Source organism: Oncorhynchus gorbuscha, linkage group LG16, assembly GCF_021184085.1.
Source record: "Oncorhynchus gorbuscha isolate QuinsamMale2020 ecotype Even-year linkage group LG16, OgorEven_v1.0, whole genome shotgun sequence".
In the NCBI taxonomy this organism is placed as follows: Eukaryota; Metazoa; Chordata; class Actinopteri; order Salmoniformes; family Salmonidae; genus Oncorhynchus; species Oncorhynchus gorbuscha.
This window is the reverse complement of record NC_060188.1, coordinates 49,065,070-49,081,923: the sequence shown is the minus strand read 5'-3', so window position 1 is coordinate 49,081,923 and position 16,854 is coordinate 49,065,070. Positions and strand designations below refer to the sequence as shown.

At 40.5% G+C, this 16,854-nt stretch overlaps 1 protein-coding gene across 2 annotated transcripts in view; it reads left to right on the top strand.

The window, feature by feature from the left end:
• LOC123998903 (protein FAM168A-like) overlaps nucleotides 1-16,854 on the top strand; it is a 67,452-nt gene that overhangs the window by 34,998 nt on the left and 15,600 nt on the right. The window contains exons 3-4 of one of the 2 annotated variants that reach the window (XM_046304127.1): nucleotides 9,199-9,276; nucleotides 11,887-12,012. In XM_046304127.1, coding sequence (XP_046160083.1) covers nucleotides 9,199-9,276; nucleotides 11,887-12,012 — 204 coding nt within the window. The remainder of the gene's footprint in view (nucleotides 1-9,198; nucleotides 9,277-11,886; nucleotides 12,013-16,854) is intronic. The other variant, XM_046304128.1, reaches the window with a different exon arrangement.

Sequence of the window (16,854 nt, the reverse complement as noted above, 5' to 3'; positions counted from 1 at the left end):
AACCATGTGTATGTGACAAATAAAATTTGATTTGATACTGTAGTAGGATGTATGAACCATATGCATGTAGAAGTAGTGCATCCACCACCGGATGAGTCTACGCATCGAATGAGCTGTCTGTGCAACAAAATAATAATTCACATGGTATGTCCAAAGAAAGGTGAAAAAAGCAGGGCAGGAAAGGTAGAAAATAGAAATGTGATTTCTCTGGTGGTATTTTCCTCCACTGGCTCAGGAGGGCAGGGCTGGTTACTTGGCTTGTGATTCATAGGCCAGGCTGTTACCACATCACTGGCTTTAATAAGAGAGAGATTATTTTAAAGGTGCCCTCAGCGCTCATTGTTTTTTTTCTCTAGTCGCTTCTCCCTACCCACAATGCATTGCTGCTCGTCCTTAAGTTACAGCTGATCAGGGAGTTAAGAGAAAGGACAGACGCTTGCAGTGGTTGCAGTAGGCTTGTGTTATGGATGCTGTATGGAGGGAGGCAGGAGGTACATATGCAGGAGCAGATACACATGTACACACACACCCCTGGGGACAGCAGACCAAGGGAGTGCAGTTGTCTGACAGTAGGGATCCCTCCCTCTATTCCATTCCTCCCTCAGTTCCTCCCTCCCTTTCAGTGTCGCTCTCTCTCTACTACTCCCTCTCTACCTCTCTTGCTCTAATTGTCTCTGGCTGATTCTCTTTTGCTCACAATTAGTTCACAGTCACACTGTTCCATAAATACGAGGGCTAATTAGTGTGTGTGTGTGTGTGTATAAATACTGAGGCTCTGACTGTGTGTGCGTGTGGGCTGTCGGATCAGGTTGCGTAGGTGTTGTGTAGCCTCAGGATTGAGACACACACACAGGCTGCTCCTGCATTCTATGTTATTTCCAATAATAGGCTACTTTGTTTTAGTGTGACTGCTATGCGATCAGTACAATTCATAGTCATATCAATAGCACCTGTCATTATAGCATAGAGAAGGCATACATTCATAATATATAGGTCTGCCTAACCTTAAATAAATATTGTCCCTTCCACATTCCCCACCCCTTTATTTTCCTTATAGGCCGCCTACCATCAAGTAAATATTTGTCTTTATGTTCCTCTTCTATATCATCCATACCCCATATTTTCCATTTACAGGGAAATGCTGTGTGCTTTTTAGTTAAGTTTGCATCTGATTGCTTTTTGACTATACTATAATCTAGGCTTTGCAGTGTCTTTGGATGCATCCCAAATGACACTCTATGCCCTATATAGTGCACTAGCTTTGACCAGAACCCTATGGGCCCTGGTAAAAAGAAATGGGCTATATAGGGCATAGGGTGCCATTTGGGATGCAGACAAAGACACTTCTATGCCTAGATTACTAGCGTAGTATATAGTGCACTATTCACAGTGTACAAAACATTAAGGAACACCTTCCTAATATTAAGTTGCACCCCCTTTTGCCCTCAGAACAGCCTCAATTCGATAGGACGTATTGGGGAGAGAGTAGCTCCGTTTTGTACCGACAAGATTGTGGTTATATGAAGAAACCGATAGATTAATATATATCCAAGTAACCAGGAGAGAGTGAGCGGTCCGTTACAGTGGCTTGCGAAAGTCAAATCAAATTTGATTTGTCACATACACATGGTTAGCAGATGTTAATGCGAGTGTAGCGAAATGCTTGTGCTTCTAGTTCCGACAATGCAGTAATAACCAACGAGTAATCTCACATAACAATTTCACACCAACTACCTTATCCACACAAGTGTAAAGGGATGAAGAATATGTACATAAAGATATATGAATGAGTGATGGTAAAGAACGGCATAGGCAAGAGGCAGTAGATTGTATCGAGTACAGTATATACATATGAGATGAGTAATGTAGGGTATGTAAACAAAGTGGCATAGTTTAAAGTGGCTAGTGATACATTTTTTTACATCAATTCTTCCGTTATTAAAGTGGCTGGAGTTGAGTCAGTATGTTGGCAGCAGCCACTCAATGTTAGTGGTGGCTGTTTAACAGTGATGGCCTTGAGATAGAAGCTGTTTTTCAGTCTCTCGGTCCCTGCTTTGATGCACCTGTACTGACCTCGCCTTCTGGAAGCGGGGTGAACAGGCAGTGGCTCGGGTCGTTGATGTCCTTGATGATCTTTATGGCCTTCCTGTGACATCGGGTGGTGTAGGTGTCCTGGAGGGCAGGTAGTTTGCCCCCGGTGATGCGTTGTGCAGACTTTACTACTCTCTGGAGAGCCTTACAGTTGTGGGAAGAGCAGTTGCCATATCAGGCGGTGATACAGCCCGACAGGATGCTCTCGATTGTGCATATGTTTGAGTGCTTTTGGTGACGAGCCAAATTTCTTCAGCCTCCTGAGGTTGAAGAGGCGCTGCTGCACCTTCACCACATTGTCTGTGTGGGTGGACCAATTAAGTTTTGTATTCAACCCCTTGGCATTTTTCCTATTTTGTTGCCTTACAACCTGGAATTAAAATGGATTTTTCTGGGTCTTTATATCATTTGATTAAACACCCAGAAGATTGAAGATGAAAAATATATTTTTCTTGTCAAACAAACAAGGAAAAAGACAAACTGAAAACTTGAGTGTGCATAACTATTCTATTCACCCCCCAAAGTCAATAGTTTGTAGAGACCCCTTTTGCAGCAATTACAGCTGCAAGTCTCTTGGGGTATTTCTCTATAAGGTTGGCACATCTAGCCACTGAGATTTTTGCCTATTCTTCAAGGCAAAACTGTTCCAGCTGGATGGGTTCCGCTGGTATACAGCAATCTTTAAGTCACACCACAGATTCTCAATTGGATTGAGGTCTAGGCTTTGACTAGACCATTCCAAGACATTTAAATGTTTCCCATTAAACCACTCAAGTGATGCTTTAGTAGTATGCTTAGGGTTGTCCTGATGGAAGGTGAACCTCTGTCCCAGTCTCAAATCTCCTGAAGACTGAAACAGGTTTCCCTCAAGAATTTCCCTGTATTTAGTGCCATCCATCATTCCTTAAATTCTGACAAGTTTCCCAGTCCCTGCCAGTGAAAACATCCCCACAGCATGATGCTGCCACCACCATGCTTCACTGTGGGGATGGTGGGGTTTTGAGTTTGCGACAGACATAGCATTTCCATTGATTGACAAAAAGCTACATTTTAGTCTCATCTGAACAGAGTACCTTCTTCCATATGTTTGGAGAGTCTCCCACCTGCCTTTTGCTTATTTTTTTCTTTAAGCAATGGCTTTTTCTTGACACTATTCCGTAAATCCCAGCACTATGGAATGTACGGCATAAAGTGGTCAGTATGGACAGATACTCCAATCTCCACTGTGGACCTTTGCAGCTCCTTCAGGGTTATCTTTGGTCTCTTTGTTGCCTCTCTGATTAATGCCCTCCTTGCCTGGTCCATGAGTTTTGGTGGGTGGCCCTCTCTTGGCAAGTTTGTTGTGGTGCCATATTCTTTCCATTTTTTAATAATGGATTTAATGGTGCTCTGTGGGATGTTCAAAGTTTGATATTTTTTCATAGCTCAACTCTGATCTGTACTTCTCCACAACTTTGTCCCTGACCTGTTTGGAGAGCTCCTTGGTCAGAATAGGTGTATATATACTGAGATCAGGTGACACTTAGATGCACACAGGTGGACTTTATTTAACTCATTATGTGACTTCTGAAGGTAATTGGTTGCACCAGATCTTTTGAGGGGCTTCATGGCAAAGGGGGTGAATACATATATACGCACCACTTTTCAGTTTTTTTTTTCTGGATTTTCTTTTAAACTGGTACGTTTTTTCATTTCACTACACAAAACAGTCCAAATTGGTGTATGTCCATTAGATGGAATCTAAATAAAAATCAATTTAAATTACAGGTTGTAATGCAACAAAATAGGAATAACACCATTGGGACCAGAAGGGGCCATTGGGGCCTTTTGCAAGGCACTGTATTCACAACAGTGAACCAATCTGTGAGTAAAGTAACACTGGGACTCGAACCCAGCACGCCATTGCTTCCCTTAGAGGAAAAGTCAAAGAACAACTTGGAGATGCAAATGAGAGCAGCTGCCAGCTGAATTATTTCCAGAAAAACACATCTAAAATCCTCTCTAAATCTGTTGTTTAAAAAAGTAGATTTGCTCGAAAGGAAAGTAGTCTATCGAGTCAGATATGCATATACAGGGTGGGTGAGTGGACGAACAAGACAATTAAATTGGCCTTCTGGAAACAAAGGTGCAAACTTTAGAAGATCAACTGGATCAGCTAGAAAATGGATAGAGACAAAATATGAAAATATTGATCTTACCGGAGGATGAGGATAAATGGGACCTTTCCAGCAAGGTGATCAAGCTTATATCAGAAGAGCTTGGCATGGATTATGTCACCGGATGGTCTGGAGCGATGTCATCGGATCGGCATGAACCAGAAGAACCCTAAATAATTAAACATTCTTAGGACACAGGAGGGGAAGGACATCAAGATCCAGGGCCAGTCCATTTGATTCATCCAGGACCTTTCTGCTAGACTGAGTAAAATACTCCAGCAATTAATTTGTATTGGACAGTCACTGGAGGAAAAAGGAATCAAGTCTCAACTCCGATTCCCGGCAGTACTGTGGGTATGGAAGGGAACACAGAGAATAGAGTTTACAAGCATCGATGAAGCCCTGAACAGGTTGCAGGAAACCTTTCCAGTTGAAAGAGAGCCCAGTGCCCTGAGGAGAGGCAGAAGCAGAAAAAAACAGATAAGCACACTAGGCTACATACAGTGATGCCCAAGACCAGCTTATTGTAAGTTGAGACAACATTCCTCCCCCTTCCCCTAATACAATTTAGACTCTTGTCCCCAAGTAGCTGTTTTTCTCTAGGACGTATCAATAGACTTAGCTGATGCCAATCAGATACATGGGCACTGAAAGGACAACATGAAATAGTAAATATAGCATGTAAGTCAATTGTGTGTGTGTGTGTGTGTGTGTGTGTGTGTGTGTGTGTGTGTGTGTGTGTGTGTGTGTGTGTGTGTGTGTGTGTGTGTGTGTGTGTGTGTGTGTGTGTGTGTGTGTGTGTGTGTGTGTGTGTGTGTGTGTGTGTGTGTAGGCGAGAGGGTGTGAGTGGGGGTATGTGTCTGTGCATATGAATGGGAGAGTGGATGTGTGTGGGCGGGAGAAATGTGACGAGACGTGGGTTGTAGAGGTACAAAAGAGATAATTAGAAACAACAATGAGATTAATGATCATTTTTAAAGTTTCTATGAACATTTATATAAATAAGAATTAAACAGCAGTTGGATGGATCCTATAGCCTTCTTAGATGCAACAACTCTGAAGTAACTATCAGCAGACAAAAAAAATCTCATTAAAAACAGGTCACCCAGGATGAAATATTAGATACTGTTAATAAAACATTTGCCTGTAACAAAAGCACCAGGAATGGATGGCTTTCTCATAGAAATCTACTCAACATTTTGTGACAAAGTAGCCACCTTATTTACACATGACAACACACGTCACTTAATTCAGTACTCCCTAGTTGCATGTGTCAAACAGTTATTTCAGTTATATTAAAACCAGGAAAATCTGGAGTCCCTTGCTGATTATATGCACACATGACTGTAAGTTGCTTTGGATAAAAGCGTCTGCTAAATGGCATTTTATTATTATTATTTATAGACCCATGTTTAATTAATTGTGACAATAAAATAATAACAAAGCTTATAAGCAATAGAATGGCAAAAATATTACCAGACTTGATACATATTAATCAAACTGGGTTTATTAAAAATAAACACTTACTGTACAAACAAATACAAGAACATGTTCCAGTTTAAACCTCCTTAGGGATTCCGTAGGATCGGTGTGTCCCTAAACCGGGACGGTGGTTTTTAACCTCTACAGATCTGTGTCCCTATACCGGGACGGTGGTTGCTAACGTGCGCTAATGTGACTAGAATGACATTGTAAGTAACAGCTAACTTTCCAGGACATAGACATGTCTTTATATGGGCTGAAAGCTTAAATTATTGTTAATCTAACTGCACTGTCCATTTTGTTGTTGTGCACACTATACAAACAACAAAACACTTATCACGGCAACTGGTTTGATACATTTACCTCTGAAGGTAAATAATGTACTTACATTCAGTAATCTTGCTCTGATTTGTCATCCTGAGGGTCCCAGAGATAAAATGTAGCATAGTTTTGTTCGATAAAATCAGTTTTTATATTCAAATGTGGGAACTGGGTTCTACAGTTTGAAGCCCTGCTGTCTCTGGCTCCACACCCACCCCTCCCGGCCATCTAAATGTGTGAAAGTTAGTGTATAAGCTAATGATCCATCATGCATGACATTTCTGGGAGTGTGTAAACTTACATTTTGTATTACCATATCATTTTTGTATGTTCTCTATAGTTATATACTTGAAAATGTATAAATTGACCATTTTTAGGCAGACTTGATAGAAAATATTGTGCAGTATTGCAACACTTCATTGGATCAATCTGAAACTTTGCACACACACCGCTGCCATCTCGTGGCCAAGATCAAATATGTCTCTAGACTCCTATATTATATTATGGCCTTTCTCTTGCATTTCAAAGATGACGAAACAAAAAAAAGAATAGGAAACACATGGATTTTTTCTTTGTCTTATCTTTTACCAGATCTAATGTTATATTCTCCTACATTAGTTTCACATTTCCACAAATTTCAAAGTGTTTCCTTTCAAATGGTATCAAGAATATGCATATCCTTGCTTCAGGTCCTGAGCTACAGATAGTTAGATTTGGGTATGTCATTTTAGGCAAAAATTGAAAAAACTGGTCTGATTCTTAAGACGTACAATACGCAAAAAAAATGGATATAGATTTATCAATAATGGCTGTTGATGTGGAAAAGGCTTCACGTCGTCTTGAATGGCCTTTTCTACTCAAAACGTTTTCAACTTCCAGCTAAATTAATAAATATTTTATAAATGTTCTAAAGCAAAAATATATACACAAATAATACATTATTTTATTATATTGCTTTATAAAGCGGCACAAGACAGGGATGCCCCCCCTCCTGTTTGTACTGTATTGAACCAGTTGCAGAAAGAATTAGACAGGACCCAAACGTAACAGGTACCAGTATTGGTAAACATGAATTTAAACTAAACTCATTTGCATCACCTGATATACCTGACCAATACTGAAAACTCAATGTCCCCTTTGCAAAAAATATTTTCAGAATACAAAAAAATCTCAGGTTATAAAATTAACATGGGGGAAAAATAAATAAATAATGGCAATGAGAAAAATAATAACTCTATCTAAAGCAATCATTTAAGTTGACCACAAAACAAAATATGAAATACTTAGGAAGCTTAGTAAGTGACAACAAACAACACATATATGAAGAACTTTAATCCATTATGCAACAATATGAAAGCAGATCTAATTCAAATGGAATAATCTTCCCATAAATCTTACAGGTAGAATAAAACGTTTTCTCCTTCTTTTCACGGTGCTACCAATTACCCCACCGAAGACATTATTTTAAAAAGTATACTCGGTCATAAGAGTTTTTTTATACGTGGCGAATACAATTCAGAGAATAATAATAATATAATAATAATATATGACATTTAGCAGACGCTTTTATCCAAAGCGACTTACAGTCATGTGTGCATACATTCTACGTATGGGTGGTCCCGGGAATCGAACCCACTACCCTGGCGTTACAAGCGCCATGCTCTACCAACTAAAAGGAAAGTTTTAAATCTTCCTAAGTCTTAGGGTGGTTTTAACTCGCTACCCAAGGCTTTTACTTGTAACATATAGTTAAATGCACTGAGGAACAATGGGTACATATTGAAGATCTGCTCATCCCCAGCATTGAAGGTCCCCAAGAACAGAGTGGCCTCCATCAATCTTAAATTGAAGAAGTTTAGAACCTTCCAGAAGGACAACCATCTCTGCAGCACTCCACCAATCGTGCTTTTATGCTAGAGTGGCCAGACAGAAGCCACTTCTCAGTAAAAGGGACACGATAACCCTCTTGGAGTTTGCCAAGAGGCACCTAAAGGACTCTGACCATGAGATACAAGATTCTCTGGTCTGATGAAACCAAGATTGAACTCGTTGGCCTGAATGCCAAGCGTCACGTCTGGAGGAAACCTGGCACCCTCCCTACAGTGAAGCATGGTGGTGGTAGCATCATGCTGTGAGGATGTTTTCAGTGGCAGGGACTGGGAGATCAGTCAGAATCGAGGGAAAGATGAACGGAGCAAAGTACAGAGAGATCCTTGATGAAAAATGTTGTAGTGTCATACCGAAGAAGTATTTTTACTGTAATCGCTGTCAAAGGGGCTTCAACAAAGTACTGAGTAAAAGGGTCTGAATACTTATGTAAATGTGATATTTCCGTTTTTTTAATACATTTGCAAAAATGTATGCTTTATCATTATGGGGTACTGTGTGTAGTTTGCTTATGATAAAAACAACAATTTAATCCATTTTAGAATAAGGCTGTAATGTAAAAGAAAATGTGGAAAAAGCCAAGAGAAAGATTCTAATTCATTTTCTAAAAACCCAACAGACCTGAATACTCTCTTAATGTATGTATTTTTAATGTAACCATTATATACCTAGGCAAGTCAGTTAAGAACACATTCTTATTTTACAATGACTGCCTACTCCGGCCAAACCTTCCCCTAACCCTGACGACTCTGGGCCAATTGTGCACCGCCCTATGGAACTCCTGATCACGGTCGGTTGTGATACAGCCCGGGATCGAACCAGGGTCTGTAGTGATGCCTCTAGCGCTGAGATGCAGTGCCTTAGACCACTGAGCCACTTGGAGCATTATACGTGGATGGGTTGCATCCACTACATTGCCCAATCCATATGTTTTATGAATCCGGTGCAGGAGGGTGGTTTAGGGCTGTAAATCACTGTGACAGGGATGTGGGTTGATGGAGGCTCCATAGAGTAATAAACTGATTTTTCTCCTCCACACAGGCACTCTGGAACACTGTCTTTTTGCTGTCCTCCCTTTGTCCTTCTATCTCACAACACACACATTCACTTGTATACTAATGTGCATACACACACACACACACACACACACACACACACACACACACACACACACACACACACACACACACACACACACACACACACACACACACACACACAATGGATGATGTTCTAAATAGCTTCTGTTCTCTGTCCTCAGGCTATCCTGCAGGTTATCCTCAGGCTCCTACCTACACACCCAACCTCTACCAGACTGGCAGCCCAGGCTATCCCCAAGGTAAGAACACACATGCACGCATGAACATACACGGAAACACACATCCGCGCAAGCACACACACACACACACACACACAGACATGCTTGCAAGCACACACAGATATGCACATAAGCACAGACAAGCCTGCACACACACAGTTTTATCAAACTAGAAATCCACTCTATCTCCGCAGGTAAGAATATACACACATGTAATAGAATGAGATTGAATAGCATGCACCAGCAAAGGTAAGAACACCTGCATGCACAGTTCTTGAGTGCATCACTCACAGCACTCCCGCAGCACGCCAGAACGTCTCAATCCACATATTCACAGTATTCATGGAATGGGATCTAGACATTGTCATGTGTCTAATCTTGGCACCTTCTCAGAACGTGGAAGGAAAAGGTGAATTTGCCCCTAGACACTGATCTTGGATCAGTTTGGCATTTTCCCCACTAATGGTTAAGATTAGGTGAGGGGATGCTGATCCAAGACCTGTACCTATGGGAAACATCACCCCAGAGCCTTCACAATGCCTTGAGTACTGTAGAGCTGCTAAAGAGGCTTTGTTCATATTGCATCCACACAGTGCTCTAGAAAGTTCTGTTCAGATTCCCGAAGAGTGTGTGTGTGTGTGCGCTGCGTGCTGTGTGTGTGTGTGTGCGCTGTGTGCTGTGTGTTAAGTCATGGAGTACATGTTGGCCATGGCCACAAAAAAAAGATTGCTAATAAGATAATTCCTCATTTATTTTCTGTTTTACATTTACATCATTTACATTTAAGTCATTTAGCAGACGCTCTTATCCAGAGCTGTAGGCCTTAGTATGGTTGTTGGTTAAGTTTGCCCTTTGTTATTAGATGATGGCTTGAGATGTTTGTCACTTAGTGAAACTGAAATAACCTGGGGTTGAATTGGCTTTTTATTATCGTAAATACTGTAATACTATTTATCATTGAGATGGCTAGAAGCAGGTCTCTCTATCACCTCCTTGTGCAAGCTAGTACACATGAATATAGTTCCAATGTAATGCATCTCTCAACCCCTGTGCATGGAGAGGGAAGGGTTGTGTAGATACAAGTGTTGGGGTCAATTCCTTTTAAATTCAGTAAGTACATTTCAATTCAAATTTCATCCATGGTTCTCTATGAGAAAAAAATGTACCTGAAATTTCAGTTTACTTCCTGAATTGACTGAACTGAGATGGAATTGACCCTAGCTGTGGTAGCTAGTAGTTTGTGTCGTGGTTGGTGGTGATCCATATTTGTTATGTGTAGTGGTTTTACTGCATTTCTCCTGGAGCTCCAGTGGGTTTGATGGGCTTCAAAGAGTGTAGTGAAATAGGTCAGTGAGAGCTGTGACAGCTGTGCCATGTTGTCGTCGACAGTGCAGTGCAGCACTGCCTTTACTGGGATGGGTCATGTTTACTAGGCATGAAACACAAGGAAATACGTCCAAAACTAAGCCCAAGCTCTGCAATAGATGAGTGTGTGTGTTGATTGTGTGAAACGTTATGTATTCTACTGTATGTGTGTACTCTGTGTGTGTACTCTCTGTGTGATCACACTGTGTGTGTGTGTGTGTGTGTGTGTGTGTGTGTGTGTGTGTGTGTGTGTGTGTGTGTGTGTGTGTGTGTGTGTGTGTGTGTGTGTGTGTGTGTGTGTGTGTGTGTGTGTGTGTGTGTGTGTGTGTGTAAAGTGCCTAGTGAAAGTCTACATAGTCTTCACATTTTGCTGCCTTAAAATGTATTTAAAAATGTTTTCCTACCAATGTACACAACGTACTCCACATTTCAAAGTTAAATATAAATTATACAACATGTTCCTAATTAATACAAATTATGAAACAAAGATGTATTGATTGGGTATGTCTTCACACCCCAGAGTTAACACTTGGCGGCAGCCATTACAGCTGTGAATAATTTTGAATACGATTCAACAAACTTTGCAAAACTCTTAGGTCAACATATATCCATTGTTTTTGTCAAAATTGCTCAAGCTCAGTAAATTTGGTTGGGAGTCATTGATTCACAGCAACATTCAAATTATCTCTGATTTTCAAGCAGGTTAAAGTCAGGACTGAGACTGGACCATTGAGGAACACTCAACACCATTCTGGTGCGACTTTGGCATAAACATTTGTAATTTTCCCGCTGAAAAATCCCAGGGTTAGGTATTCCCGAAGACTGAGGCAGGTTTTCCTTTACCTTTTTATCTGGGGTTTACTGATATTTATTTTGATCCTAACAAACTCCCCAGTTCCCTTCCAATGACAAACATACCAATAACATGATGCTGCCACTACAATACCAGAAAATATTTTATAATTTTTCTTTCACTTTGAAAATGTGGAGTAGGTTCTATAGATTGGTAGGAAAGTGATAATTTGTTACATTTAAAAATAATAATAATTTCAAGGCAGAAAATTTTGAAGACTGCAAGGGGTGTGTAGATTTTCTCTAGTGACTGTATGTGTACTGTTTACTCTGTGTGTATTCTCTATGTGAGTGCTTGTGTGAGTTCATTTGCATGTGGTGTGTTCTATTACTATCTATCCATGTCTGTCTTCTGTGTTCTATTGTGTGAGTGTGTGTGTGTGTGTAATCTCTCTGTGTCTGTGTCTGGGACAGTGCTGCTGGTGAAGCAGGGCTGGCCCCAGGCCTCCGGTGCTGCAGGGGCCCTAGAGGGCTCCTATGACCTGACCATGGACGCGGGCTCAGAGGGCCGCCAGTACCAGGCCTCAGCCGCAGCTTTCAGTAAATATGACCCTATGTACTATACACACTCACACACAAACACAGATCCTATATGTATGCACACAGACATACACACACGTTTGTACGCACACACCGATGTATGTACACACATGTTGCACACGCTGGCATGGCTGGGGTATATTCAATGCTGGACTGGGTTTTTGAGCTGTTGGGAAATGGGTTAGGAAAAGGTTTGGAGTAGGACAGGCCGTAGAAAGATGTGAGGTAGTGAGTGACATCTTAGGGGACGGGGCTGTGTGTTGGCGTCGTGCTTGGTTTTGTGCTGTGCTGTGCTGTACTGTATCATATAACACGCATGCTGGCTACTGCAGCACACGTTCTTCTCATATAGGGAAACGATGTTTCAGTTGGATAGGTCATGTGTGTTTCAGTTATGAGTGATTTGGTGGTGTCCTAACATGAATGTAATGATCCGTGTCCTATCACCCACCAGAACGGACAGTTATGTGTGTGCGCGTGCCTGTGGGTGTTTTGAGTATTATTTGTTTTGGTTAACATTCTGTGTGTAGTTAGTCATCGCTAAGTTGTCTAACATGTGAAATGTTCACCATTGCAGTTGACTACCGACTGATAAATATACAAATTACCGTGCGTCACAATAACTACTAATTATTATTTGTAGATCAGTCGGTCACAATTTACCAAAACTGCATCACGTCTGCTGCAATGTCGAACAAACCCAGCAGGTTGAGGTTTATTGTAATGAGTCTTGTCCTGGGGGAAGAACTGGGGGATTTCCCCTTAGAAAGGCCAGCTGCAAAGTCAACATTTGATATATTGTTAAAAATTCATGAAAGCAAAAATAATGTTTTTGCTCTTAATTTAAGGTTAGGGTTAGGCATTAGGTTTAGCAGTGTGATTCAGTTTAGGGTTAGGTTTAAATTCAGATTTTGTGGCTTTGCCAGCTAGTGACAACTCTGCAGAGCTGTTTTCTGAACAAGATTCATAATGAAAAACACTTACCTGCATGCCCATGGCCTCTCTTTGGGCATTCATACCGTTGGTTCTGCTTCAAGTCTATGGAAACCATAGACTTAGACAATGCATCATTATATGTGTCCCATTATGGCGTCTGTGACAGCACGGGCAGCGCGCCATTGAGACCTTTTTTATTTTACTGCTAGGCGTTGGCAAACAAACTGAAAGGGTGCACACTGCCATCTAGAACCAGTATAAAGCCAAGGTTGGCAATTTACTTGTCACCTGTAGTTATGGAGTATAATTAATTGGCTGATGCCTCAGGGGGACCTGGATGGAATTATGTGATCCTTCCTTAAAACTTCTTAGGGCTGAAATCCCGTTAACGGGATCGAAATGACAACAGCCAGTGAAAGTGCAGGGCGCCAAATTCAAAACAGAAATCTCATAATTAAATTAAAACATACAAGTATCTTATACTGTTTTAAAGGTAATCTTGTTGTTAATCCCACCACAGTGTCCGATTTTAAATAGACTTTACAGCGAAAGCACCACAAACGATTGTTAGGTCAGAGCCAAGCCACAGAAAAACAGCCATTTTTTTCCAGCCAAAGAGAGGAGTCACAAAACGCACAAATAGAGATAAAATGTATCACTAACCTTTTATAGTCTTCATCAGATGACACTCCTAGGACTTCATGTTACACAATACATGTATGTTTTGTTTGATAAAGTTAATATTTATATTTTTTTAAATCTGAGTTTACATTGGCGCATTACATTCAGTAGTTCCAAAAACATCCGGTGATTTGGCATAGAGCCACATCAATTTACAGAAATACTCATCATAAATGTTGCTGAATATACAAGTGTTATACATGGAATTAGAGATATACTTCTTAATGCAACCGCTGTGTCAGATTTCAAAAAAGCTTTACGGAAACAGAAAACCATGCAATAATCTGAGAACAGAGCTCAGAAAACAAATAAATATATCCGCCATATTGGAGTCAACAGAAATCAGAAATAACATTATAAATATTCACTTACCTTTGATGATCTTCACCAGAATGCACTCCCAGGAATCCCAGTTCCACAATAAGTTTGCTTTGTTCGATAGTGTCCATTTATGTCCAAATAGCTTCTTTTGTTGTGGTGTTTAGTGCACAAATCCAAACACGCGTTCAGGTCCAGCCGAACGTCGGACAAAAAATAATATTACAGGTCGTAGAAACATTTCAAACTAAGTGTAGAATCTATCTTTAGGATGTTTTTATCATAAGTCTTCAATAACGCTCCAACCGGAGAATTTCTATGTCTGTAGAAAAGCAAAGGAATGCAGCTCCCTCTCATGTGAAATGCGCGTGACCAGTGTGTGGCTCTCTGCAGACCTCTGACTCATTTCCCTCTCATTCGGCCTCACTTCACAGTAGAAGCCTCAAACAAGTTTTTAAAGACTGTTGACATCTAGTGGAAGCCTTAGGATGTACAAAAACCAATATCCCACTATCTTTAATAGGGGCTGAGTTGAAAACCTACAAGCCTCAGATTTCCCACTTCCTGTTTGGATTTTTTTCTCAGGTTTTTGCCTGCCATATGAGTTCTGGTTATACTCACAGACATCATTCAAACAGTTTTAGAAACTTCAGAGTGTTTTCTATCCAAATCTACTAATAATATGCATATATTAGCAACTGGGACTGAGGAGCAGACAGTTTACTCTGGGCACCTTATTCATCCAAGCTACTCAATACTGCCCCCAGCCATAAGAAGTTAAACCCATAGGAAGTCCCAGCCAGTTGACTACTTCAAAATGGTGAATGTACTCAGTGACTCTGCCCATGCTAAAACAGGCTTTTGGGCTCTAGAGTCCTATATCTACCTCTGTGGTAGAAACTCAGCAGAAAGTGTTCATGGGTAGTGTAGTTCTGCATGACCAACTCCATGGTCCAGGGACTGGATAACCTCCTACACTTATATGCATGGTTGACATCATTTACATGTCTTGAGCCCTCATCATTTTGTATCATTGAAAGGGGTTAATGGTAGAAGATGAGTAGTCACCTTGTATCTCCCAAGTTAGGCCTAGATAAGCTTTCACTACAAATGGACTAATTAATGTATATGTATATTGTATAATGATATATTTTTGCCAAAGGTAACTGACAAAATAATGGAAACGCTTGAGTAAATGAGGGATTCAAAGTATATTGAAAGCAGGTGCTTCCACACAGGTGTGGTTCCTGAGTTAATTAAGCAATTAACATGTCATCATGCTTTGGGTCATGTATTAAAATGCTGGGTAGACCATTATTTTGTCTACCATGGCTATGCCCCCAAGGGTTGACAATGCCCCCATCCACAGGTCACGGGTGGTCACTGAATGGTTTGATGAGCATGAAAAATATGTAAACCATATACCATGGCCGGCTCAGTCACCAGATCTCAACCCTGTAAAGCTTAGAGAGGATCTCATGTCAAATGCTGTTGAAGTAATTGGCTATAGGTTCACATGCCTCACCCGTTCTGGTGGGAAGCTGCTACAGACCACCAAGTGTTAACAGTTAGTATCTGGATAATATGTGTGAAAGGCCTGATAATATATGTGATATCAACAGAGGTATATTTTCTGGGTGATCTAAATATTGACTGGCTGCTCACTCAAGAAAAAGCTTCAAACTGTAACCATGCCTGCAACCTGGTTCAGGTTATCTATCAGTCAACCTACCATGGTATTTACAAACAGAACAATAATAAAATCATCCACATGTATTGATCACATCTTCACTAATGCTGCATAAATCTGCTCTAAAGCAGTATCCAAATCCATTGGATTTGATGATCATAATATGGTAACCATATCTAGGAAAACCACAGTTTCAAAGGCTGGGCGTAATATAGTGTATAAGAGGTCATATAATAAGTGTTGTAGTGATTCCTATGTGGAAGATCTGTGGCGTGTAACGAGGAGCAACCAGACGCTGCAGTTGACACATTAACTAAATAAATTGCTTATTCCAGTTACTAATAAGCATGCGCCTAATTAAGGCAATTACTGTAAAAACTGTTAAACCCTGTAGATTGATGAGGAATTGAAACATTGTATGGTTGGTTGATGAGGGAAAAGGAATGGCAAATCAGTCTAGCTGCATAGCCGATTGGCTAACATGCTGTAAATTGAGAAATCATGTGACTAAACAAAAAGAAGGAACTACTACTATGAAACAAAGATTCATGATAAGAAGAATGATAGTTAAAAAGCTTTGGAGCACCTTAAATTACATTTTGGCCAAAAGTACAAACTCTGCTTCATCATTCATTGAATCAGATGGCTCATTTATCACAAAACTCACTGATATTGCCAACTACTCTAAAGATGTTTTTCATTGGCAAGGTTACAATCCATGACATGCCAATAACAAACTTTTTCCACATTTTGTTTTGTTACAGCCTTATTCTAAAACGAATTAAATGTTTTTTTCCAGATCAATCTACACACAATCTACACACAACAGTTTTTTACATTTTTTTGCAAATGTATTTATAATGATATTTTTCACATTTACATAAGTATTTAGACAGTTTACTCAGTACTTTGTTGAAGCACCTTTGGCTGTGATTGAAGCCTTGAGTCTTCTTGTGTATGACATTTGGGCAGGTTCTACCATTCTTCTCTGCAGATCCGCTCAAGTTCTATCAGGGTGGATGGGGAGTGTTGCTGCACAGCTATTTTCAGGTCTCTCCAGAGATGTCAGTTTGGGTTCAAGTCCGGGCTCTGGCTGGGCCACTCAAGGACAGTCAGAGACTTTTGCCGAAGCCACTCCTGCATTGTCTTGACTTTGTGCTTAGGGTTGTTGTCCTGTTGGAAGGTGAACCTTCACCCCAGTCTGATATCCTGAGTGC